This window comes from Aythya fuligula, chromosome 1, assembly GCF_009819795.1.
Source record: "Aythya fuligula isolate bAytFul2 chromosome 1, bAytFul2.pri, whole genome shotgun sequence".
NCBI lineage: Eukaryota > Metazoa > Chordata > Aves > Anseriformes > Anatidae > Aythya > Aythya fuligula.
The window spans coordinates 117,690,836-117,717,636 of NC_045559.1; the positions used below are offsets into that span (position 1 = coordinate 117,690,836).

Here is a 26,801-nt window from a genome sequence, read left to right on the forward strand (position 1 = left end):
TAGGTCTGAACCTGTGGCTACCCTCACCCATCTTGGAGTGCAGAAACAATCCTTAATTCATTTGACTAACATTTTAATCCTCTTAATTGCTCTTCCTGAGAACAAATACATAAAGCAGCAATGTTTTAACTCACCTGAGAAACAGGTTAGCATTATTTTTCAGTGTGCTGGTAATGCTATATGAAAATGATACAGCCATTCATTTGAATGTGAGTAACACCGATCTCAGTTTAAAAGCAAAAATTATCTTTGTTTTGAATAATTACTTTGGATATTATTTCATCCTATTCTTAGCATATGGGATAGTGACTTTATACGCAAAGAACCTACACAATCCAGAATTTATTACAAGTTTTTTGTACTTCTAAATCCATGCCTACTACTTTTTCTGTAGTGCTGGATATAATTAAGACCCACAGCAGAAATGACTGATGCTGTAAGGGTCACAGCCAGTATTTCACATTCATCACTACAAAATTGATAATCATCTCATGTCAGTTGTATTTCACCTTGTTTGTAATGGGTCTTCAATGTAGCATCTGCAAATACAGGTCGTCCTACTAGCCTTGCATTCAAATATGCTTATCAAACATATATTAATATGCAATCATACTCAATTTCTAATTTAAGCTTTCATTAGAAAATGTAGGATACTAGCATTTAAGAACAGAAACACTTTCCCAAGCCTGGGAAAACTTTACTTAAGCCTTCCTATGTTGCAAAAACACTGGCTTTTCTTGCTTGTGTTTATTTTGGATGAACTGCAATACTTGATAAACTCAGAGTGGAATTTCCTGATTTTTGCATTCTTTTACCTCATATGATGTCTATGTTGAAAGCATTCTGGCAAGCGATGTCTAAGAACAAGCACAGATTAAGCTATTTCCTCAGTCCCATGAAGAGGTTTTAAAGGGAAGACAGTTGCAGAGCTAGAGTTTTGCATTTGTAGCTGTCAAGTTTCTTGGTTAACTAAAGAAATTAGTATCAATGGGGCACAACTGGAGCACATAGATAAAGCATGACTATCTGCACTACTCCATTTTCTTTATGGAAAAATCATCCCTCTCTTTCCTGAACTTTCACCTCTCAACTTCTTCAGTTTCAAAAGTTAAGACAGTCCCACATGCTTCTTGGATCTTGTGACCTCCCTGCAAAGAAACCTGAATGAAGCATAATCTTTCTTGCCACATATTTTCACCCCCACAGTCTTTGGAAGGACACGCTCACATAGCCCCAACCTTCTTGTGTTAGTCTTCCAAAGCTGGCAGGAAGACAAAAGCTCCAAATCCTAAACTGGAAGAGCACAGATTCTCTACAGAGAATTTATGAGACACCTCATGATAACAATCTACCCGAAGCTGAGAAACTGGATCCTCATGCAATTACCTGGGAAACCGAAAAGTTAATAAAAAACAGTTTACTACAGCACATCAGAAAAAGTGTGTGTGATTTGCTTACCTAGATTGGCATACATCACAAACAGATTGAAATACTGCTGCAAGTGACGTCCATGTTCAGATACTTCCCTTCTAAGAAGATTTAGTACCGCTCTCAGTAAGTGATCACTTAAACTTAAGTTATCATAAGCCTATAAAAAAAAAGTTTGATTATTAGCAGCAGAACCTGTAAAATCTTTGTTTAGTTTATACTTTTAATTCTTGCTTTCTGCTGCCAAACAGAAGGGACTTAAAACACTAGCAGCTTGTCTTCTGAACCTCACACAAAAAGTCCTGAGCACAGCAATACGCTAATATACTAGTAAGGTAGATATACAATGAATAAGACTTGCATCACTAAGTATCATACAAGTCTGAGAAATTATACAAGTATGTAAGTTTTTAACTGTAAAAAGCACATGCAGTTCCACTGTGAACTTCACAGAATAAAATAAACAACCAAATCACACCTACAGGTTTATCTCAAATGCCTTCTGCAGAACAAAACAAAAAATCCCAAACAACCCACTATCAAAATATATGTAACCTTAACATAAAACTAACTCTTTTGTTGGATTCAGTAGTGAAAATACTCTGAAAAAAAAATGGAATAATACAAATGAAATAATTGTCTTACTGTAGACATTAAAAACCTTAAAAATTTGACATAGCAAAGGTTCATAAAAGTTGTTTTTTTCCCTTAGATTTTAATACAGTTCGATTTCAATACAGTGCAAACAAAAACATTGTTATGCCAACTACAACATTAAGATTTCGGCTTTTTTGTGTTTTGTTTGGCAGTTCTGGGCATATAAGACTAGGCAATTCACTTTCTACTCCTATGCAAAGTTAAAACTTTTGATTATTTCAGTGTTGCAGAATGCAAGGAAAGTACTCTAGGTAACTCCTACTTTTTAAAATTCTAAATGGAAAACAAGGGTTCACTTTCCTTTTCATTACCTAGCTACAAGCCATTCCTTTTATTTTGTAGTTTCATACTTCCAACTAAACTCAAAGTTCTTGCTACTTAGTCCTGACAGAGATTTACAAACGAGGTGAAACTGAACCCCCCTGACAGCACCTCTCATGAACTGGTCGAGTTGCCTAACGGTATGTAGAACAGTTTTCCTGTAAACACTAATGCATCTATTCCAGAATTAGCTTATATTAAACACTTATAATGAAGAAATAAGAACAAGTTTCAGAAGCTTTTCATTAGAAAATTAAATACCTGACTGGAAGGTCCAGGAGAGGCAAAAGGTGAAGGACATGGTCCATCTTGCAACGAAAAATGTGCAATAAATACTATAAGTTTTGCAAACGCACCCCTAACTTCAGCACTAGGGCATTCCAGGAGATACTCAGAGAAGCGGTTTGAAACATTAAAAAGGACATTATGTGCAAACCAAAAGCGTACATTCTTGCTGTGACGGAGAAGGATGCATAATGCATCATACCTGAAAATAAACGATACAACTTAATGATTGCGACACTAATAAATTGAAAGATGTATTCTTTTTGCAGAACTTGAAAATACACATTAAAGGTGACCTCCAAACATTTTTGCTCACAAAATGTTTACAATCAGATAAACTGTAGCTCTTATAGCAATATATATATATTTTTTTACAGTCACACACATACAAAAAAAAATCAATAAAAAAGGTATTAAAGTGTAGCATTTCACTTCTACCATCCATAAGAATGAACAAAGGATTATGTTCCTTAACCTCCAAACCACTACTCAACACAGCTGTAAACAGGCAGTCCTCATTCCCTCTGTATTGGAAATGGGGGAGGAGTAAATGACAGAGAATGCTTGAGGTGGACTTTACAAGCTGTGTATAAGACCTGCAACCAAGCATATTATTCCTATCAGGAATTTATATTCTTTTACAGATCATTAAAAAAAGAAGAGTAAAATATCTGTCTTGGAGAGGTCTTGTGTGACTTCTGTCCTCTGCAGAAATATATGAACACCTCTTGATCTCTTAAAATAACAGGGGTAACAACTGCTCTGAAGGTTGCTGTTGGAGAATGTTGGAGAAGAAAGCGAGGCACACATTTGCCATGTATTACAGAACTACTTACTTGTTTCTGGGAAACTATTGATCATGAATACTAGATTTTCTCCCTAGCTCTGCCAGAAGTAACCTGCTCTCTTCTCTACTGAACCCAGTAACAGTTTAACGAACGACAGTGGTGAAAATGCTGTGGTGCTGTAAGGCTATTGCAGTTTGTTATACCCCACACAGATTTGAATCACAGGCCCCTTAGCAGTATCTATAAGCACTCTGAAACTTTAGACTCTTTTAGCAGAGTATGAAAGTAACAGACTTTCAGAAACAGGACTCAAATATTAGCTGCATAACTTCGGGTTGAAAAGAGCTTTGTTTAAAACTAACTGAACTATGAACAAACCATTCTGAATTGAAGTCAAAATACACAACCTATTATTTTGCTCTAAAAATGCAGACTCTATTGTCACAGACGAAAAAGCAGATTTAAGCTCTATTAAAAAAAAAAAATGCTGTTCAGCTCAGCAGCTTATTTTAAGGCTCATTTTCTTCCCAGTACTTTCCCCCTTTTTCATGTGCAGCTTGGCCACAGATTTGGGGGAGGGGTGGAAGACAGGACGGACCACTAACACCTTCTGTTGTCATGTGTATACAACTAGGATCTTTTAACAGACACTGAACTTCCGAAACTGTAATTGTTGTTAAAAAGATAAGATACCAATCACTAGCAGGGCCACGGACTATTTTCTTTGTATGAAATCCTGTGGTGAAGAGAAATCTAGCAGCAAGCTGAATACTAATCATAGTTATTTCTTCTGCTTCAGGCAACAGATGATCTTGTCCTAAAGAAAAAACAAAATGCTCACATGTAGACAAAGTAAAAGTGATTTAGTTTTAATAATTTAACAGATTCCAGATTAACATTTTGTCTGGCACGGGTGTTCAAATTTTAATAGGAAACATCAAAACTGCCTTAGCTTCTATAAGGTGTCATTTGAAAACGTAAGCTTTAAGACAGGCATACGTAAACCTTCTGTAACATGTTATTGATGTTTAGAAATCTTTCAGCATCTCACCTGTAGCAACTGTCTTCAGCAGAACCCCTCAAAAACTTAAGTATTTTAATGTAACTTAGTACATAAACTGACCAATGGTTGCCAGGTTATTGAAGTATTTTTTGCTCAATATTCCCACGTGCTATCACTGATGACCAACTCGGCAACAGATGTCTAATTGCAGAAATCCAGAAGGTATTCAAAGCAGAATGTGTAAAATTTTCATTGGCTAGACAAATTCTTGACAACGTAATCAAAGCTCTCCTTGCAAGAAATTAACCCGTAAGTATGGCACTCAAGTACTAACCTGGAGGAGGATTTAAGTAGACACTGTTACACGTGAGCAACTTCTTTATGAACTGGAAATATTCTAGGCTGTACTGCATACGATTGTGCATGAACTGCACGTTCTGCTTCCGGACACTTCGTTCAATGGCTGATGGCATTTTAATCTGATGGGGTTTAGTGGTGATAGCAAGTTCCGAAATGTATTTTATTAGTTCATTGTCTTTGTCTATCGTGTCCATACGTTCATAAAAAAGGATATAAGCATTCCACCACCTCTTCTGGCGTCGGTAGGACATACGCTTCATCATGTGATCAAATACTTCTCCCATGTATTCTCCACCAAAACACTGATTTTTCATTTCTTCATCATCATCCATTTTACACTCTGTCACATCTCCATCATCAAATTTGTACCACCGATTTTTCTCACCATCTCCACCATTCCTCTGGATAATGTAAGAATAATAATGTCCACCACTGGCCTGGCCACTGTGTACAAGTACACCAACAAGCCTATATTTTGTGCTCCCACAGTGTTCATTTTCTGACTGTTCGTTTTGTATTATTTGATTTTCAGGATTTACATCATCCCCTTCCAATTTAGCTACACCTGCCACTGTGTAAGGCTCCATGTCCAGCTCTCTTGGAAATTCAAAATAGTCGTTGAACTTGATTGCACATTCCCTTTCCCAGTCATAATCAAATCGTTTCAACTGGATCGCAAGAACAGGAGGCAACTTCTTAATCAACAAGCGTTTGACTGTATCAACCTAAAAAAAAAAAAAACACAAAACATTGGCAGTTATCAGCTCTTTAGTTCCCATCCATATGCTTTTATCAACAACTAAATTTGGTAACTTTTTCCTAAACACAAACCATGACTGAACCTAGTACAGCTGTAGCCATACATTTGTATACAAGTTTAATATATAAGGAATCATTACCTTTTTGTTGCATTTTTCACAATGATATGCATTTGCACCTTCCAGTAAATCTCCTTTGACATACTGTTCCAAAGAATCAAGAAGGTTTTGGTGATTTCTTATATCTACATTCAGAGTTGTGAAGGATTCCTCACATTCATACCTACCAATGAATAGGCAAATATAAGAGAAAGGCATATTCAACTTATTCATATTCAGATCCATATTCAACTTATTAATAAGGCATATTCTCAATAAGAGAAAACATATTTAACTTACGTTGATGCTGCTACATAGTACCCTACTGCAAATAGGTTATTCAGCATTTGATGTCAACCTCTGGCAAAAGGAGTTAAACAGTAAAAAAGACCCGAACTCTTTTTTAATTGCAGTCTTCCTACAATTACATTATTGTATCTGCACATTGTATTTTTCCATCTGCACTAACAGTAGCTACTATATGAAGACTGCAATTGCTTGCTCGTCTCTAAGTTTGACGAAAAGATTGTGGAAGTTGGATCTTGTAGCACATCTTGTTTTTAAAGCAGCTGAAGTATCATGACAGACTCTCAGCATCCTTGAGCCAGTAGAAGAGAAGTACAGAGAGCAAAGTAGAGTACTATAATACAAATCTAGCAATACTTGTTTCAATTGCTGAACTTTGCTGGCAGGAATTACACTAATAAGCACAAACATCGTATCATACCTGAACACAACAGTTTGAAAAAAATTTTAAACATGCCTTTTAATTTTTCTAACTGAACAAAACTAAATAGCTGTCTTCATAAACACCACTTTGAATACTTATGTCTAACTTTTTGCTGTGTTCTGATACAACCTTTTAACAAACTCAAAACCAATGAACCAGAAATGCCTGAGAGACAACCAGTTAAGGCATCTTGGACAAGCATGGATGTGTTTGTTTTTTAAACAGAGAAACAAGCAATGAAAAATTAAAAAGGTCACGTCTATTCAAACATAACTCCACAGGGCCTGTTTCTTTGACAAACAATCAAGCATACAAAAGTTTTTATAACAGTGAACAAATTAATATTTTAAAACACTTCGACCAAACAAAACAATAATATTCATTCACTGTTAAATAACTCACAATAAAAAAAGAAAACCTGTTAATCTGCCATACTCTACTAGTTAAACTAATCATCAGTTTTCTCCTTCCAAAACTACAATCAGGCTACATTTTTATTAAGAAGTACAGTTGTGCAAATTTAGTAGAGTTCCAAAAAGAAAGGTAGTACATAACAGAGATAGTACATAACATCAGGAACGAATGGTAACTCAGGCTGCTTCACATCTTTATCTTCTATTTATTAGTCATTACGCATAAAATGAAATCCACATTTTCATTTTTATCTCACAATATTCAACTTATTTCTAGTCATATATTTTAAACCATGAAACTTTCACAATTCCATTTAGAAGTTCTTTTAATTCACACACAAACTCAACTGAAGTTGAAAGATTATCACAACAAAATCAGTTTGTATCAGTGTTCTTCCCTGTTTTTTATTTGCTAATTGAAGGACAAGGCTAAATGGTCAATTTTCACAACAAAGAGAATTTGCAATAGTAATGCATATAGAGATTTATCTTGTGTAAAAGTCACAAATGATCTGAAAAAGGTACTGAACAGTAAGAAGGCCAATTGTTAGCAATGCCAAATTTAACTCAATAATAAAGAAGCCAACTGTTGAAACAACAAATCCATCAGACTGTCTTGAATTTTGCATATGATTCTGATCATCTATCTCTGGAGGATACAGAAGAAAACGTCTAGAGTAAAACATTACAATACCTACAACGCCTGATCGTTTGTCATTGATCACCATCATCAACAAGACAGCAGGCTAGAGATATTCAGTCTGCTCCGTGTTTTTAATACATGCTCTACACGAAGCTGAAATTCCAGTATTCTGTATTCAACTCTTATTAAAAAAAAAATGCAACAGCAATCAGAAGGGAAACATCACTCTGCTTAACTAAAGCTTACACACAGTACAAATGCAGTTTACTCGTTGGAAAAAAACATTCATACTTGGGTCAGCTCTATCTGCACACTACAGAAGATAGAAAAGAGCAACAGCTGCTGGCCATGTCACAGAATTTTATACATTGCATTTGGTCCCTGAGGTGTTTTCACTTTTAATATGAAAAAGCTGTATCTTTTCTTCCCCTAATCAATACACAATGCTTCACATACAAACTGGTTAAGTAGAAGCAGTAATAATTCAGTATTTCAAATCATTTCAAGACCAATTTTAAGGCTGTGGAAAAACAAGGTAATTTCTAGGAGCTTTAGAAAAAAACAAACATCTTGATTCTCCACTCGCTTTTATAAGGTTGTCTGCTTTACAGCATCTTCATTATAGTTTTCATATAAAAACATAAGTTATTTTTCTATAAGAAGGAATCCGAAAACACTTACCGATGTGGGCATCCTTGACAAATCTTCTGATCGGCGAAGGACCCTCCTAAAACTTTACTTAACATTGCTGGATGGCCCAAAGCTTTTAAAGCTTCATCTAAACTGTCCACCAAGGAATTAAAAAATTCTAAAGCATCATGTTGTTCACGCAGATTTACAGGTTCACCCCAAAGTCTGAAAGCAAAAGCATATTCTTGTCACTTTTTATTCTGTTCCTCAACAATTTATTTACAAAGAATCACTTAAGCTACTAATCCTTCCTCCTGACTGAGTAAAACTACTGGTTTGTGAGGTAGTATTATCAACTGTCACTCTGTTCCTGACACTCATTCACTGCCAAGCAGAAAACAGCTTTTGTGTACAAACTTCATACTTAAAGATTAAATATCAAGCTCAAGAACTGATAGAATTAAAATTACCTTGCTGTAAATTTTGGCTTTTTAACAGACTTCTACAGAATAGTGAAAAGGTAGGGTAACAGATACAAAGTTGCAGAAATTCTACTAATTTACACTGTTAACATTTCTTCTACTACAATTTGTTTTGTGTTCTTTCAGTGTTCCAGCAAACAGACATCAATAATGAATTTTCTATTTACCTAAATTGTTTCCAAAACCCTCTTGGTACATAGTACTGTAGCCTGGAAGCTGCTAGGTGTCCAAAAATTACTTGGAGATGCCTCAGAACTCCAATATTATACTCTTTTCTATCTTCTGTTTTACTCAGTGCTGGTTTGTCTTCATATTGATGTGGATAGCCAAACACATCATCTCGTGGGTCAACGTTGCTCTGAAAAGCAGAAAAAAAAGTCTGTGCAATTAACTTTGATATGTAGCTATTTTATAGCTGGTTATATCCCTTTTTTATTTTTTATTTTTTATTTTTTAACCATCTAAAGTGTTTCACATACCCACACGAATAAGTAAACAATGTGTTTGTATGCATTAGTGGAGCACTAGTGACAGAAAGAGTGTATGGTGCTTTCAAGTACTCATCTATGAGAAGGAATTCTGCAAACCTTGCTACTTGGATCTCTTCAACTGTCTCTCTGACAGCAAGCCTATTCAAATAAGAAATATCATGCTATTGTCCCCACTGCTAGCAAAGGAAAGCAGTCACTTAGGTTTATTACAAGCTTTTAAAATAAAAAGTATTTTTGATGAAAGATGTTAGCAAGTTGTATGTAATTAAATTTACCTCATTGTCCTGCTTTTCATCCCCAGACATATCATCATCTACATCACTGCCTGTGCCCTCAATTGCAAGAATCCCATTTCTGATGGCTGGAATCATGTACAGCTGCTGAATGACAGAATTCATGTAACAAGTGGCACCAGCGTTTTTTAATCCTACAAATCCCTTTGGTGGTCGAGGCCCTACAGGTGGTAGATATTCCCATTCCGTAAGCGCTTCACAAGCTAAGGAAAAATAGCAGAACGCGATTAGAAAAATTACTTTGTTATAGAAATATTAGACTATCAGTTGCAGTACAGAGGACAGTTGCAAAAAATCACTGTTAGTCTGAATCATGCTGCCATTTAACAAAACAAATATTTCACTAGAACATTAATTGCTAAAATTAACACACTTTTCATACATTACAGAACTCTCTTTAATCTTAAGGCTACACCACTTTCTTCTGCTCTGCAACTAAAACAGTGGCTAGACAAAAAAACAGTCTACGTACCAAACATAAGTCTTCCCCTCTACGTTAGCAAATTTCTTAGTTGAAGCATTACAGACTTGTTAGAAGAAAGAAATTAATCTAGAATATATAACCAACTTACAGGTCTTTCATGTATCTATAATATTGTTAAATGTTACAATATTTCACTTATGCCTTGCTTTTGGATGGAAAACAGTTTTAAATAATGTTATCTATATGACTTGTAAGAGATTTCTTTGTCTAACTGTTCTGTGATAAGGAATATACTGTTTCCCAATAGAAAAAGGTGAGTAAAAATGGATAGGGTAAGGGGGGAAAAACATATAGCCGCCCTTTTCATTCGTTCATTTGAAATGGAACCAAACAACAAGAGACTGAAAAACTTCACAGGCAACTAACTATTCAAGAGACTCACTGATACCACCAACTTGGCAAGCAGCAATGCTACTGTGAGAGGCAGCGGACAATTCCCACTATGGGATGCTATTTCTCGTTGCTTATAGTTTTGCTAAACTCTGCAAGTTTTAAAATTCTGTGAAATATCAGCCTGTTTTTCCCCTGTTAATATTACAGCCAAAATAGTTTAGTTATCCTATACAGGGTTGCACAAAATATTGTCTTGTTTATTTGTTTGTTTAAGAAGATCTTTCATATATTTTTTACTGATAAAAAATGTGTTAACCACAAACTTTTTGCTATCCCTGTGAAAATTCACCCATTTTTCATGACTGTAAGCTTTTAAAACACTAACTTGCCTATATTTTTGTACATACTACTTTTGCTATTATCTTTCTCCACTAAGACGGAAAAAGTTCTTTAAGTGTAGAGCTGTGCTGAGGCAAAGCCAAAAATGAGACAAAAATTTTAGAGAAAGGACTATGACAAGCAGGGAATTAGTATGGTACTAAAAAGCAGAACAGAACAGTGCAGCTATATCTGTGTACAAAGATGACAAATTAGGTGAGCAACCAAGACACTGGCATAAAAACGAGGCAGAAAGTATCTGATGAGGTGCTGGGGTTGGTTAGGCAGAGCCTGAAACAATTAGACGTATGTAGCAGACGGACAGAATGAGGTTCTTGGGAACTGGTAGGAACAAAGGGGGATAGGCAGAGATCAGAGTAGGAAGAGTCTCTTCCTAAGAGACAGGGGCTGTAACAGATACACAATCATGTAATGCAGTCAGTACATTAATGAATAAAGAAGAGTAAATATAGGTTACACTAACAAACTTTTCTAACTTTTGATGGCCTGATTTTGCAACATTAAAAGCAGCTACAAACCACAACATAAAAAAAATCTAGTTCAGTCGATAATACAAATAAAACTTATACATTTTATATATATAAAAAATAGAAAATAGTTTAAAATATTACATACTAGTGATTGCTGTACCTATGTAATACATTTCAGTCAAGGTGTCTACTATCTGTTTGAGATTTCGGACACATCCAACTGCTAGTGCAACTAGTAGCTCAAAGCCAGCATTAATAGTAGCTGGTGAACTACAGACTGGTATGGCCTGCTCAGCAGGCAATTCTCCATTTCTCATGTATTGTAAATAAACATTGGATGCTGGAAAGATGAAATCATCTATCAACTCCTGAAAAAGACAGAAGAAAATAAATCACTTATTAACATAAAAATACACACTACTTTGTAACAGATCAGAAGTTGTTATATAAATGACTGAGAACTGGAGTACTTAAAAGTACTTAAAAATAAGAGTTAAAATTGAGACCGATAACCTAGTGAGCTTTTACATTTAGAACAGAATAACTCTACTCTGAAGTGGTTCACTGGAACCTCCTTCCCCAAGTTAAGAATAAACCTGTATTATTCTTGATTGGTCATTTTTTTTTTTTTTCCCCAAATCAGTATTAAAGCTCTTTATCCATTACTGCCGGAAAAAACATTGCTGCTGTATTATGTCAGATATATAAAGAAAACATCTGATAGAAGAGGTGGTCAGATGTCGTGCATTTGTTCAAATCTGCCAAAACATTAACAGCGCTAGTTAAGAACATGTGGAAAAAAAAATACAGAGGTAATGAAAGAGAGTAGTCCTATACAGGTCTATCCTGCATCTATCTCGCTATCCTTTTGTGATGTTTGCTGAGTCTTGGAAGAAGTTTACAATGTCTCACACAATGATTCTGAAGAAAGAGAATCTCAAGTACTCTTAAGAATGAAATATATATTTCATTAATAAGAAAACACTGAACTCCAATAAGAAACCCTCATCAAACAGTTAAATTGGGACCTTCTGTGTTTATAGGTCACAAGAAACAAAGCTTCTCTTACTGATTTAGAAGTAACAATCAAGAAACGACACAGGTCAAAAAGCTTACTTTAATGAGATTAGCACCTCCTTTTTCACAACCAATATGGTATTTCTTCTCAGGTGTCTGGAATGCTAGCAACTCTTTTGTTACTCCAAGGTGACCCTCTAAGATAGTTTCTTCAACACCTGTTTCCCCTGTTCTTTTTACTTCATCCTGCCATTTAAGAGAAAGTTAGGATACTGTAAAATACATCTAAGTAAAGCTTAAAACTATACTTCACAGCAAAGCATAAAAAAGCTGATTATTAGACATAAATTGATCCTAAAACTTACCCTAATCCTTTTCAGCCAGTCAATTTCATTATTGAGAAGAACTTCAGCATTAGGTACATTAATATTACTGTTGTAAGCATAGTTCAGAAGATGCCTTAAGAGCGTGAAGTAGTCTCCAGAATGCTTAGCTCTTTCTCTTGCAGTACTCTACGTAAACCAAAAATGAATGATTTGTAATTCATACATGCTTCTGTTTATAGTGCAACACTAACATTTTCTGTAAAACTGATAGTAAAGAAAAAATATGATATGTATATGATATGAAAGAAAAAAAAAAAAGACAATTTTTAACCTTTTAGGAGTTTACAATTGTGTTTAGCTGCTAACAATTTATTTGTTTCTGGACCGTTTAGCACCTCCTTCTATACTTCACTGGGAAGAAACAGGGAAATGAGCAAACATTGAAGAGTGCCACAAGCATGCAGAATTTAAAATCCCTAGCAGGCCCAGTAAAATAAGGCAGTATCTGTACGTATCTAATCTGCTAATGATTTTTGCTTGAAGGTTAACATTCACTGAAGACTGAATATATGAAGTTTATTGTTGAAACTCTTATCAGAAAATGAACACCCCCCTCCATCAAACTGAAACTGATTTTGCTGCTTATCTACAGGTCAAAAGGAGTTTGTATTTTAATGACTTGTTAATAGCAATTTACATTCTTTTGCACGTATTTTGTCTTACTACTTTTACAGAGAATTACATTGTACTTAAGCCTTTACCTCTGGCAACTTACCCCTAGAACAGTAAACAGCAGGGTAATGAAGAAAAGGAGAGGTCTCTGTCCCATGCAACACCTCGTAGCCATTAAAAAGAATTGCTCCTGTGCCATCTGACGAACAGTTCTGAAAATCATTTAATAAAAAAGATTGAATACAATCCATCTAAAAAGAACAGTCAAAAAAAAAAGCGTGCTCATCTGTCACACTGCTTAATGCCATTTTCCTAAAACTGCGTGTTAGAAAAGAAGAAAAAAAAAGAATACTTTAATTATTCATTGGCTATTCATTTTGTTTCTCCAAGTAATATTTTAGACATGAGTTACTATTACAAAATCTGTTCCACAAGTCAAATGTTTCAAAGTAAAAGAAACTATCACCAACTAACCACTAAACCTGCACATCTACCAGCAAATACTGGATAGCTTAAAAAGCAGTTTGCAACCCTAAATAAGTGTTGACTTACGTTTCTATCTAATCAAGCCTAAGATGTGCCTAAAAGACAAAACAAAACAATCCTCCTAAAAGTACTTTTACCTTTCACTACAGTAGTTTGCTAAGCATCTATAATGAGATCAAAATTTATCATCAGAAGATTAAAGAAAAGACCCCTGAAAATTCAAATGGCTAGCATCAAAATAAACTTTCATTCTAACCAGTTATATTGCAGTGGGGAAGGGATTAAAAAAAAAGATAAAACCTATTATAAGTTTTAAGAATTCAAAATTTTAAGATTGCCTTAGTATCATGTCTTGTAAAACCTATAAACGTAACTGCTTGCATGGGAAGAGAAAAAAATAATCAATATTTTGCTCTATGAAAGTGTCACAACGTGTAAGAAACTAAATTTTAGTGTCTTTTTGGTGTGCCTGTCACTGTTTTCTGCCCTTCGGGTCACTGTGGAAAGCGCACAGAAGAATCCTATTTCTTCCGGAGCTTTTCTACGTATGGTTAATTGTGCTTCAAAGACATGCAAGAATGACCATGAGGTCAGAGCGAAGTAGTACCTAGGCTAAGACAGTGTCTCTGGTACACACTTCGGAAAGCAAGCAGTAATACTTCCCCAGAATGTTCTCTCAGCTTCTAGCAGCTTGTGATTCAGCAAAAATACCAGAAGTAGGATTTTATAGCCCCCACTGGACAAATTCATGAAAGAACCCCTCAAACCATTTCTGAAGGTTTACATTGCTTAAATGTTACACTCAAGTTTTTACAACTATGAAAGGGAAAGAAACACTGTTCCCTATTTATTCTCTTTGCTACTTCTGATTTTAAAGGTCTCTGTGGTATTCTCCTCCCACCATTTATCTTTTCTCCAATACAAAGTGCCCCAAGCTATTCAGCTGTTCCTCAGATGGAAGTTATTTCAGAGCTTTGATCTTCCTTGTCACCATTCTCTCATCTTTGCAAGTTCTACTGCATTGCTCGGAGTTGCAGAAGGACCATGGGATGGTGGGGGTCAGTTTTGTTCTTAATGATTGGTAACTCTTTATGGGATCTGATTGCTGAGCTGATGTTTTCATAAAGTTTCTCACAGACAAAAATACAACATCCTGCATCACAGGTTGTAATAAAATGTGCTGATAGTGAAAATCCCACAGGCTTTATAACACTCCACAGTTTCACCTACATGTGCTGAAATTCTGACGCCAGTCACCTGTGAGTACCACAACCTGACTCCATGAAAAACGTATTGAGGGACCTACAACTTGACTGGTTCCACAACGATGCTGCCACCGTGCCACATGACAGCTCCGATGTGACAGCTTTATATAAATGTTTGCAAGTCATGTGATGAGTCACAAGTGTTACCGCTCTGATGCGAGAAAACCAAAGGATTAAATTTAAACTTCCTCCACCTCCTCAAACTGCCAGGACTGTACATAATGGAAAGAAAGTAATTATTGGAAAGTTCTATTGCATCTAAGCCACTTCTGTGTTCTGATGTAGTGAGTGTTCACAATTTCTGAAAAACTGTAAAGCACCTAATATTTTATTCAAAATAAAAATTAATTATTCAAAAGCTACAAGCAGAACATTGTCAGGCTTGACAATATTCTCCGTAAGAGTACATGGAAGATAGGACTTATAAAAGAGAGCAGTTCAGTTTGAACGGACCTACAAAAACCATGGAGTCCAACTGCCTGACCACTTCAGGGCTAACCCAAAGTTAAAACTTTGGTCCTTATCTAAATGTCTCTTGAACACCTACAGGTTTGGGGCATCAACCACCTCTCTAGGAAGCCTGTTCCAGTGTTTGACCACCCTCACAGTAAAGAATTTTATCCCAACGTCCACTTTGATCCTCCCTTGATGCAGCTTTGTGCTGTTCCTGAGCATCCTGTCATCGGCTACCAGCGAGAAGAGACCAGCACCTCCCTCTTTTCCCCTCCTCAGGAAGTTGCAGAGAGCAACAAGGTCACCTCTCAGCCTCCTTTTCTCCAGACTAGAAAAACCAAACGTCCTCAGCCTCTCCTCATAGGCCATGCTTTCCAGCTCTTTGTTGCCCTCGTTTGTACATTATCACTTTATGATAGGTACCCAACTTACAGATTTATATTCCTAAACAGTAACTTAGGAAAAATTATTAAAGTCACTTCTCTGTGTTTCGGCTACCTATTCATTTTGAATTGGAAAATGATACTTGTGAACAAAGACGACCATCCAAACTTACTTGCTGTGGCAGTGCAATAGCAAATCAATGATGAATGTCTGCCATGCTTTTTCTTTACTGAGTGCATCCAGTGCTGTTGGAATCAAAGCAAAACATAGGGTCATCACCTCCAACGCTTCACAGCAAACTTGTTCATCTTCCATGTCTGGTTCATTTCCTGCATTTGTCTGTGAAAATAAACATGAGAGCATGATGTAGGATGGCAAAAAATCTGGAGAAATCCAACCAGCTTCCCAATACAAACCCAAACCACGAACTTGTTTACTAAGGGATTATTAATGCCATGTATTTTATGCACTTTACTCAGATGTGATTCAAAGCACTATTCAGGATGTCCTGAACTTCCAGTACTTAGATTCTCAAGTTTGTGTTTGAATCCTCCTTTAACTCAGAAGTTAAATAGGAAGTTTGTAGGCAGAAGTTGCAGCAATTCATTGTTTATTTAATTTTTAAATAAGATGCTTTTCTGCACTACTTAGAATCTGGAGTTGAAAGCTTTGAATGTAGTTACTATTAAAACAGATAAAAGCTGTACTGCTGTGTAAGTCATCAAGAAGTTCAGTTTTACAAAGCTCTGAATCTCGCAATTAACTTTACCAACAGCTTCTTAGCATTGCTAGAATTAATTCAGCACTTCACTATTTTGAAGAAACTGAAACCTGGTTCAGCTGTTTCATAACAAAGCTTCTGTGCATAGATTAATCTTTCAATGAGTTGATTTGTGGGCTAGTAACCAATAACTGCTTTATGAATAGAAGTAAGCCCCCTTCAACACTTAAGTCAAAATTAATTAGCTTGAAGAAGTTCTGAAGAAAATAAATGTGAGTAGGTTTCCATCCTAATTCATCGGTAAACATGGCTACAGGTTAGCAACGTTAACCAGAGGAACAAAGTAAATGTATGTTTTATACGTTGAAGGATTAAGTAGGCAGAAAGAAAGGATAACAATACAAAAGACAGGACTAAACATAAGCAGTAGCAGCAGAAGACAAGTATGTCTCAGACCAGCCAGAAACACTGGTTTTAGTTGTGCAATCAGAATATCGGCAAGGTCCCTACCACTACAGTGGGAGGATGTTGCAATTCTGAGATGTCTCAAGACACAAAGGTAAAAGCAGAATGCTTCAACAGGTTCGGAACTGTGCCTGCTTAGCACCGATGCCTTGTTTAGAAAAGGAATTATTTCTGTATGGGTGCAGGAATCGAGTAGCAAGGTACAGTGAATTTTGTACTCAAAGTACTGCTCTATATTCTGACAACAGGAGCTGACTGTCTGTAGAAACAGCATACTTGGAGTAGTACTTCAGAAAGTTATGGGCCTTCTCTAAGCTAAATAATGAAATGGCAGTCTGACAGACAGAAAGTTGCATGCAGTCCTTCTCAATTCACTAATAAGAGGACTGCCATTACGTATTTTCTGAGGCAGTAGTCAGAAGAAATTCTGTAAAATCTATGCTCTCAAAATAAATTATCTTGACTTTAGAGTTGAACTGAATTCACCAGTGAAGTTCAGAATGCTCTTAAATTGCTCGAGAACATTCTTCAGAAGTTACAGTTGACATAACCAGACTGACGCGCTGCTTATTCATGATTCCTCAAAGTTCAGCCCGCTTTTTCTTGTGAACTAGCATTTAATTATAAATCTCTCCCCCCTAGACTTAAAGTGCTCTTACGATTTAAGGGTTAAAAAAATAAATAAATCTAGTTTAGTGGTTGACTTAAGAAACAGAAAGCATTTCTCTTTTATTTTTTATTTCCATATAAGCATCAAGAATTGATAAAAAAAAAAAAAAAAAACAATAATAATAAAAAAAAAACAACAACTTTGAAGTATGACCAATAGCAATGGTATTAGGTAACTCTGAAAAGCCTTTCCTGAGACCTATGCACAGTTAAATTTCATTTAATACTTCAATTGCTGGAAAATATTTTTACAAAATTTAACTGGAAATTTTTCACAGGAAAAAAAACAATAATAAAAAAATCAAGGGAAACCTAATCTATTTCTCTAATGCCTCATCACCTGATTCTAAGATCACACAGTAAATAAGGCACATCTGACACAAGAATGTCCAAAATGTTAACAGAAGCAACTGCTACAACACTGCTAGTGAAGGAGGAGCAGTCATGGCTTACCAGAGTATTATTAAGCCTTAATAAGACAATATCCTTCTGCATTACCCTCGAGCAACTTGATCACTGACCCAAGTAGGAAATAAACTTTACAATATTTAAATCTACACTTTAAGGTATACTCGCAACTGTACCAAGAGTTGTAATGTAAGTCAGCATGTTGGGAGGATAAGAAGTGTTTAAGTAATTTTATTTACTTTTGGTCAGGTATATTTTCTCTGCTACTCTACTGCTCTTAGTATACACATCAAATGTTCAGACAGAAGAGCACATCTGGACTGTCATATTAATCATACCACTTTTTAAATGCAAGTTATCACCTCAAAATAAAAAGTGTGTGTGGAGGGCAACTAGTTTCATGGTCATTCTAGTAACAACAGAAGCAGATGCTATCATACCACTACATAAGCTAAATTGAAAGGTGTTGCATTTTGCTCACGTACTCTAACAGATCATCTAAACACAACCACTAGTAACACCAAAAATTAGATCTCCTTATACATTTCTTTCCCTTTTACTCTCAGGAAACTATTAATGAGCAGTAAAATTGATATTATAAGACAAACAAGATGTTGAGGGAACAGGAACAAAAAATTAAATGACTCTCAAAATAGTTTACTATTTCTCATAACTATAAGCAACGTTGGTTAAACACAGCATGTGATAACATCATGAAATATCCCAACTCCAAACTATTTATGTAAACCAGGTGTGAAACCATGGTTTACCTATCTACATAATGAAATGAAAAAAAGATGTAATTAGTATTTACATAGTTTTACCAGTGCTCCAGTGTCAATTTCAGATGAATTAGTTCTTGTTTCTTGTTACAGACTGCATATATTCTTTAAATCAACTTTTGTACAACAGACCTTTCTAATTTGAAGTCTAGAAAAATGAGTGTTGCTTATTTAGGTATAGAACATAAGTGTACTGGAAACATGTCACAGCAATTTACACAGCAGATGCATTTTTGAACCATCACCAGAATCAAGCCACAATGAAAACAGTCTTACCTTTTCATAAATTTTACTGATTTCCTCATTAGAGCTGAACACCAGCTGAACTGACCCACAACCTGATGCCCAGACAATTTTTTGTACTGCTCTAATAACACAGATATCAGGTATGTATTTTGAAGCCTGAAAAAAAACACACACCAAAAATAAGCAACAAACAGAAATAACCCAAAGTAAACAAAAACATAAGTAACATAAAAAAGCAGTTGCAGATAATGTTACCATGGATTCTACTTTCTCTAAATAATGAACTTTATAATTTTTTTAATTTTAAACTTTCTATAACATTCTGATTTCTTCCTTAAATATGAAGAACATTTCTACTTGATTTAGTTAATATTTTATTTTTTGTTGATGTAATGTAGCATGTATTTTAAATGTATCACAATCTTAAATCATAATGCTACAAATGAATATTTTTGATAAATAACTAACTAGCAGAAGCTACCAATTTAAGTCTAAATTTTGAGAACAGGCTATTGGATACTTCAGTGATGAGTGGAACATTTCATTTTTTGCTTTTTTACTTCAATGCTAAAAATTCCTTGAGTTGAAAACAAAAACAAGCATGCATCTGGAAGGCAATAGGCCTGTAACGTAATGTAACAAGTTCAAGTTACTTCAGAATTCGTCCCTTGCTGTGATATTAATTACCACACTAGCTGACAGGTAGACAAACTAAAGCCTACCAAGTACCTCATTAATATATAAAGCGATTCTTCTGAATTCAAATTATACAGGGTTTAAAATGAATAAGAACACAGATCACACATTTTATAAATGTAAAATTACTCTGGTATTTTAGATGTGGTCTGAGTTAACATCCAGTAGTTTCTACTGATGTACTTAAGTCACAGCACATTTCAACACAATTAATCCCAAAATACTACTGCCATTATTTATAGTTTGCATCAACTCAAGTCCATATTGAAAGTAGAACTGTCAAAAGATTGGGAAATCTTTAAAAACAAATGGTAGGCAGTTTTCAAAAATTTCAAATTTAATTTTTCTAATGGTCAGATTTAATAATGAGACTCTAAAAGCTTAACAAATAAGCCACCCTCATCAGAAGACCTGAGCAGTGTGAATTCTTGCTTTTAAACATTAACAGTAGCTAGAAGAAAATAGGTATTTCACCTGTCACAAGCAAAGAAACTACAGTAGCAGCAATACAAGAAAAATTTGACAAAGAACATTTTCTAATTTAACATCATCATAGTTTAAAAAATCATGAACTGCCAAAACCTTTTTTTTTTTTTGTTTTTTTTTTTAAAAAAAAAAAAAAATGTGAGAGATTTCTCTCTCTGCTGTAGTCCTCTGCCTGGCCTACAGAAACCATGGCAGATTTTATTTTCTATTTTATTAATTGTGATGTCAGGAGGGAAGAGTCTTTGACCATCAAAAAAGCAAAAGAAAAGGCAAATTAGAACATATGTGAGATCTAGATCTACAGTGGTTTTAATAATTTCAGAAAATTAGAGACAAAAACAGCAACACTGATTAGCCACTTGTAGAAGATACTCAGATTTTGTTGCTTTGATGTGCCTGTTGAAAGAAAAAAATGCAATTATGTTTTAATTAGAAGTCCTCCAAAATGGACCATTTTAAATGGAGGATCATTTAAAAGGCCCTTATTCATACCTCATCTCAAAAAGATCTTCTTCTGTGGAAGAAAGTTAATTAAATCAGAGTTCAACTGGCTGATTTTACATATAAAATCACCTATATATGCAATACCACCACTAATGGAAGACAGATGGTTCAGTCTTGCAGTCTAGTACATTGTGCTTTTTCAGACAATTCTCTTTGTTCATAAAAGAGTTACTGTCTACTTTTCAGCATTAAGATGACTGTGCTAATAAGACTGCTTTTATTTAGATATCTCAGAAATGCTCTGGAGATAGGTTTGCAGATTCTGTACCGTATCTAACAATTACATTCACTGCTTCCACACTGGAAACAGAGAAATCTCAAATCAAGTTGACAGAGTAAGCTGCAGAAGATCTGATTACAGCTTCACCTTCAGAACTCAGCAGAATTAACTAATATTTTCACTAATATTACTCAACACGAAATCCAAGTATGGTTGGTCACACCATGAAGTACCATACAAATAGAGTACTATATTTGCAAAGCACACTGTTTAACCTTACCCATCTCCACAACTTGTTTTTCCACTTCCATTATTAAAGTGGTTTCAATATATAAAGCTACACTGGTAAGGATTTTTAGACTTATCTTCTAGTATTTAAAACCATGCTTAATATTTAAAATTTCCTCCTGATTTTTGTGTTTCAAGAAGAGACTATTAGAACCCAAAACATAGAAGAAAACATCACAAAAATATTTTTGAAAACAAACCTCAGTGCCACTAGCTTCTTTAAATCTACTGCATTGAGTTTCTAAAGTCCTAATTTATCATCCCATTAAAGAGCTTGTGTGAGACCTAGCTCACTTAAGTCTCTTCATGCTATTAGATTCTAAATTTCATAATTCAATATGGAAATAATTCATGAAATACTTTTAATTAGTTAACAGCTTATTAACCGTATAAAAACATTACCTAAAACATTTTATGACATTGAAGGAGGAAATTCCATTTATTACAAAGCTATACACTTAATAAAAAAAATGGTACTTCTGGAAAAAAAAAAAAAAAAGGAAAGATACGCAAAGGAATTAACTGACCTCATCAGATATTTGCTGTGCAAGACGTATTGCTACATTTCTTAGCATGCATTCTGAAGTTGGGTTAGGAATGTTTTGTAGGGCATTTTGTAGCACCACTGCCTGGTCATGCGTAGCCTGGTTTACCTGTAAGAAAGTATTTTATTGTTACATGGGGGAAAAAAAAAGAAAGAAGATATGAAAGTATGAAGTTACTTGGGAGGGTTTACTAATAGTAGCTAAGATCTTGGAAGGAAAAGTTGCTTGGAAGCAACTACTCAGGAAAGAACTTTAAAGAAATAAAAAGGTGGAATACATGAAAGCAACTGTCCAAGAAGGACTGCAGCAAATTTTAAGCTTTGGGCTCTATGCCAGAGGCCTACTATGAGAGAACAGAAATAAATATTGACCTACACCATATTTATTCAGATGTAGAAAAACTAACATGTTGAACAAGCACAAAATCTATTACTTTAGACCGGTAATGGAGGTGATCTGAAAAGGAAGCCACGAGCCCTTCAAAAGACTCAGCAGACCAAAAGAATCCGAGGTCACATCTATGGGATAGATGTACCTCAAAACTGGAAGTTAGCTGCACTGACAATCATGCCAACTTTTGAAAAGCACATATAAAGCCTGGCAGAACTCACACCTGACTTTCTACAGTCAGAAAGAAACAGGATTTGTTCTCTCCCTCTCTCTCTCTTTTTTTTTTTTTTTTTTTTAAAAAAAGATTTCTCACACAACTTTATCTGACAGTACTGTGAGTTCTTGACATGCAACTTGCTTTAAGAGATTGTCAACAGGGAGTATAGACAGATGTCATGTCAGACAATATAAATTCACAATATGTTGCTATTTGCATCAAGGAAGATTCATATTACCGGTGAAATTGTACTTGTGCCTTCCACAACTGGCTGACAAGCTTCTGCCACAGCTCGAACGTGGCCATATCCAATTGCTGTTAGCAGTAACTTGGCTATTTTTAGAGCATTAAGGTAAGCACCCCTCCGAGTTTCCATATCTGCATTTGGCAGGAAGTTATTTCTAGTCAGCATGCTCAGTACAAGAGGCAAACCACCACTTTTCAAGAAGTTGTATTGGAAGTCACTGGCATCTTCTCCCAGAGGTGCACTGGCAGGCATTAACAAGGCATAAACTACCTACAGAACAAAACACAAAGAGTTAACAGGGGTGCACTAGCTCAAATGTGGATGATTAAACATGAGACTATCCTGATATACTTATTAAGCAATGCTTTTACAGTACTGGCCATGCACCAGTTTACTCCAGTAAACTATTAGGTATTGTTCATTACTAAACAGTGTATGATCTTAGATTTCCATAATGTTACAGGAAAGATTGTCAAAAAAAAAAAAAAAAAGTTGAAGATTTTTATTTTTCAAAGAAAAGGCAAAGCACCACAAACCTCTGTTAGATATAGCACTTGTGAGGCAGAAGGACCAAAGAATAGAGAGTCAAGGGATGGACTAAGGCTGCTTTCCCCAAGTTTTGCATGATCTAAACAAATAGCTCTTAGTTTCTCAACCGTAGTGTTATCTGCAATAAAAACACAATTTATAAACATTTTGTAATACTGCTACTTTAGAACAACCAAATACCATTCACAGTTACCAATGTGACTGACAGACATCAGACTATAAAGTGTTGTGCACTGTTGATTTCTGTCAGTACAAACGCTATCCTACTAAAGTAGTGCCACAAAATCATTTTAAAATAGAATGCTTCTCTTTATTTTCATGGCACTGTGGGACTGAATCCCAGCTTCAATTACAAACTATGTACATTTACATGACAGGCAAGAAGTAACTGATTTGGCAAGTACACTTACAACCCTAATTAGCGTAACAGCCATGAATTACAATACCAATAAATTAGCAGGAAGCAGAAAACATTTCCCTGATTACATTTTTTATGTAACAAGTGAGAAATATAGTCACCAAGACAAAACAGGGTGAAATGCAGTTTTACCTGGTGGCATGAGCTTCATAAGAACACGTGCTCCATCTCTAAGAGGTGGCATATTTAGGCTACTGCCCAAGTCTGCAACTTGCCAAAGGAAAGAAATGTATCGAGGATGCAGTGACATGATCTTGAAACAAGCAAATTAAACAGAAAAACACAAAAAATAATTAGTTAAGGACAAAGTATAGGGGAAGAAATGTTTTTAAACTATCACGTCAGTACATGCTTACCACTCCAGGCAAACAGCTTTCAACTTCTGGGTTTGGACCATCACTGTAGTGATTGCCATGGTTGCCCGGAGAACCAGTTGAAGAGTCAGAAGAACTATCAGGACTTGAAGGCATATTAGAATTTATCTGTGTGAGCTTAGCTGTAATTAGCTGCAAAACACAATCACAGCTTTATTAAGATTACACAAAAATGAAGGCTCTTTACTCAATAAACATCTGACAGAATGTTAGTGGCATACTACCAGGAGGAATGGATCTGCTTCAAAAGAGTAAGTGATCTCCATACATGGCATTTTTAAGCATTTACAAAAGACAAGCAAAATAAATAATCAACGTGCAACACTTACCGTTTTATCTTTGAGATTCAATTGGCCAATTAATTTTCTATCATCTGCAGGATCCACCAGCTCACCGCCAATGAACAGTTCTACTTTTGTGTGTGCACTGTTGGCTTTAATACGATTGAGAATACAACGTCGTACTTGGCCAATTGTGTCATTTGTGTGAGACCAAATATCCAAATCTTCCACCTGTCGGCCTTGATTTGGAAAACGAACCACCAGTGTGATATGTTTACCACGGAAAGCTCTGAAAATAAAAAAAACAGATAAAGTTTCTTTTGCCCTCATGAAATACATTGATTTTTCCTGCTGTTATTTTGTATTTCATCAAATCTTTATATATGGTGATATACTCCAGCATAACATTATTTTGTGAAGGCACCAGCAATCATGCAAACTTAACATATACAGTAAGTTTCAAGAGCTGCACAACTGCCTTAAAACAGTCAACTTTACAGTCAGGTTATAAATACTAACAGAACTGTAAGAAGTCTTTTATAAAGTTTTAGATCATTTCTCTTGCTTGTAATTTTCTGATCAAAAGGAAATAAAGCTCAATCAAACAGGCAACTATGCTTTGCTCTTTTAGTAACATAACAGTTTTAAAATATACTATGATGAGAAAAAGCCATCAGGTCACCAATGCCTTCTGTCAAAGGCTGTTAAAAGTTTTATATTAGAATTCCACTTTTAAAATTGAAAATTAGAACAGAAGTAAAAAAAAAAAAAAAAAAAAAAAAGAGGATGAAACACTTTCACACTAGCAGCGACTACACTTTGCCCACTGGCAGGGCACCTCCTACAAAAGATGCATCTAGATAATCCCAACAAACTAATCCCATAAAACGAAAGAAGGTAAAAATCCTTCATAAAAGCTTCTTGCTAACAAGACCTGTGAAAAAGTCTAAAAAACTAAGCGCCCACGTAAACAAGATGCACTTGCAATCAATATATACAATAAAAATCCTGTAGGAGCACTACAATTACTACCACACCATGAAGAAACAGAATTTCTTCAGATTTCTTGACAAAGAGGGCATTTAATATAAAAAGGGGGGCAGTAACCCCTGTCATTACTAAAAAATACATTAACTGCATCATAAATCCATATATTCAGTATATTCCTTATTTCTTTTTGAGAATTTCTTCCTATGTGCAGCAGCTACTAACACTGCAACAGTTAGTTTTCTTCTTTTCTGCTTTCCTGTCTGATGAATTTTCTTCTCTGGTAATTATTTTCTTTATGAAAAAATCTACACAACATTGGATTTAAGTGCTTCCTTTTAACTTGTACTGAAGAAAGAGTTAAAGAAGGAGCAACTAGAGTTCAAGTTTTTACCCAAGGCTTAACATTACAAACAGAAGAGTGAAGGTATACAGAAAATAAATGCACTTTGAAGTATCGTTTCTCCTCTTTCCCTTTTTATAGGGAACGTAAAGAATATTTCATTTAGAGATAGTACTACATTTAAGCTTGCCAAGTAAGATCAGCATCTCTAAACAACTCCTGAGGAATAAGACACACACTGGCAACTGGTTTTTAGTAAGGAAGGACTATGAAAAACAAAGAGGGTTTGCCCCAGTTACTTTTAAGTAACTATTTGAAAAAAATGAAATACATCCAAAACAACCTAGCCACAAGGTATGCTGTGCCTGTTCTAGAGGAAAACACCAGAAACAAGGTTATTCTCAGGTCTCTTGTACCTTTCATGTACAACAGAATACCTGTTCCTTCAAAAAAAAAAAAAAAAAAAAAAAATTTAAAACTACAGATAGAGAATACAGGGATAAGAGAGATACAGAGGAAACAGAATTTTGAAATTCCATAAATACAACCTATGAACAGAAACCTTTCACAATAGAAAATCAAGGATGTTAATAATACTTTAGTTAACAGAACTATCAAAGTCATAATAGTGCATTTTCCCACATACCTGGACATAGGTAGGATAGTTCTCTCTTCATGGTAATCACTGTCACATTCATTTATATACTCTCTTAAAACAGTCAACACTCTGACCATTCGTATTGCTTCTTGTCTTGCACAATTAATACTGTCTTTATCTCCATCCAACACACATAATGTATCATAGGAGGCTTTGAGACGATCGAAACAGGACTGAATGAAGTCTTCATGAATCACTACCTATTTACATTTAAAAAAAATGGCGTATTTACAACAAATGCTAAATAACATCATTCAGCTGGATAATCAAATGGTAGAAATAAAAACCCGCTAAGTTGCTCCATAAAGCAGTTTCATTCCGTGTTAGAATGAGCTCGCATAGCAAATGAGCTCTAATTTAGTGTGTACTTCAAAAACCTTGCACAGGTCATCAGTAGCTGTAACTGTAAAGAGCAAACCTGCACTTCAATAGGAAAAGTGGAAGTTTGCACAGGGAATACTAAATTGGACTTCCTCTTATTCAGTAACTCAGACTTCACTGAAGAATCCTGAGATGAGAGTCTAGGACAGGCTAACTTTCTTTACACTAAGAGTGAACACAGAGCTAGAGAAAACCAGATTTTTATTTATTTTTTTTTATATATCTCACAGCCTAGTTCCAAATAGCCTATTTTTCT

The 26,801-nt window shown here is 35.2% G+C and overlaps 1 protein-coding gene across 2 annotated transcripts in view; it reads right to left on the reverse strand.

Annotated features, from left to right (window-relative positions):
• The window catches only part of USP9X (ubiquitin specific peptidase 9 X-linked), a 100,898-nt gene that overhangs the window by 12,506 nt on the left and 61,591 nt on the right, over positions 1-26,801 (reverse strand). Inside the window, exons 18-38 of one of the 2 annotated variants that reach the window (XM_032184070.1) lie at positions 26,153-26,364; positions 24,225-24,465; positions 23,878-24,027; positions 23,654-23,774; positions 23,091-23,221; positions 22,546-22,824; positions 21,683-21,808; positions 18,992-19,117; positions 15,843-16,009; positions 13,186-13,294; positions 12,450-12,596; positions 12,184-12,330; positions 11,228-11,435; positions 9,364-9,584; positions 8,765-8,955; positions 8,167-8,340; positions 5,742-5,883; positions 4,817-5,567; positions 4,173-4,296; positions 2,668-2,893; positions 1,459-1,588 (exon numbers count right to left, since the gene is read on the reverse strand). In XM_032184070.1, the coding sequence (XP_032039961.1) occupies positions 1,459-1,588; positions 2,668-2,893; positions 4,173-4,296; positions 4,817-5,567; positions 5,742-5,883; positions 8,167-8,340; positions 8,765-8,955; positions 9,364-9,584; positions 11,228-11,435; positions 12,184-12,330; positions 12,450-12,596; positions 13,186-13,294; positions 15,843-16,009; positions 18,992-19,117; positions 21,683-21,808; positions 22,546-22,824; positions 23,091-23,221; positions 23,654-23,774; positions 23,878-24,027; positions 24,225-24,465; positions 26,153-26,364 (4,123 nt within the window). Of the gene's footprint in view, positions 1-1,458; positions 1,589-2,667; positions 2,894-4,172; positions 4,297-4,816; positions 5,568-5,741; positions 5,884-8,166; positions 8,341-8,764; positions 8,956-9,363; positions 9,585-11,212; positions 11,436-12,183; positions 12,331-12,449; positions 12,597-13,185; positions 13,295-15,842; positions 16,010-18,991; positions 19,118-21,682; positions 21,809-22,545; positions 22,825-23,090; positions 23,222-23,653; positions 23,775-23,877; positions 24,028-24,224; positions 24,466-26,152; positions 26,365-26,801 lie in introns of both variants that reach the window. The other variant, XM_032184061.1, reaches the window with a different exon arrangement.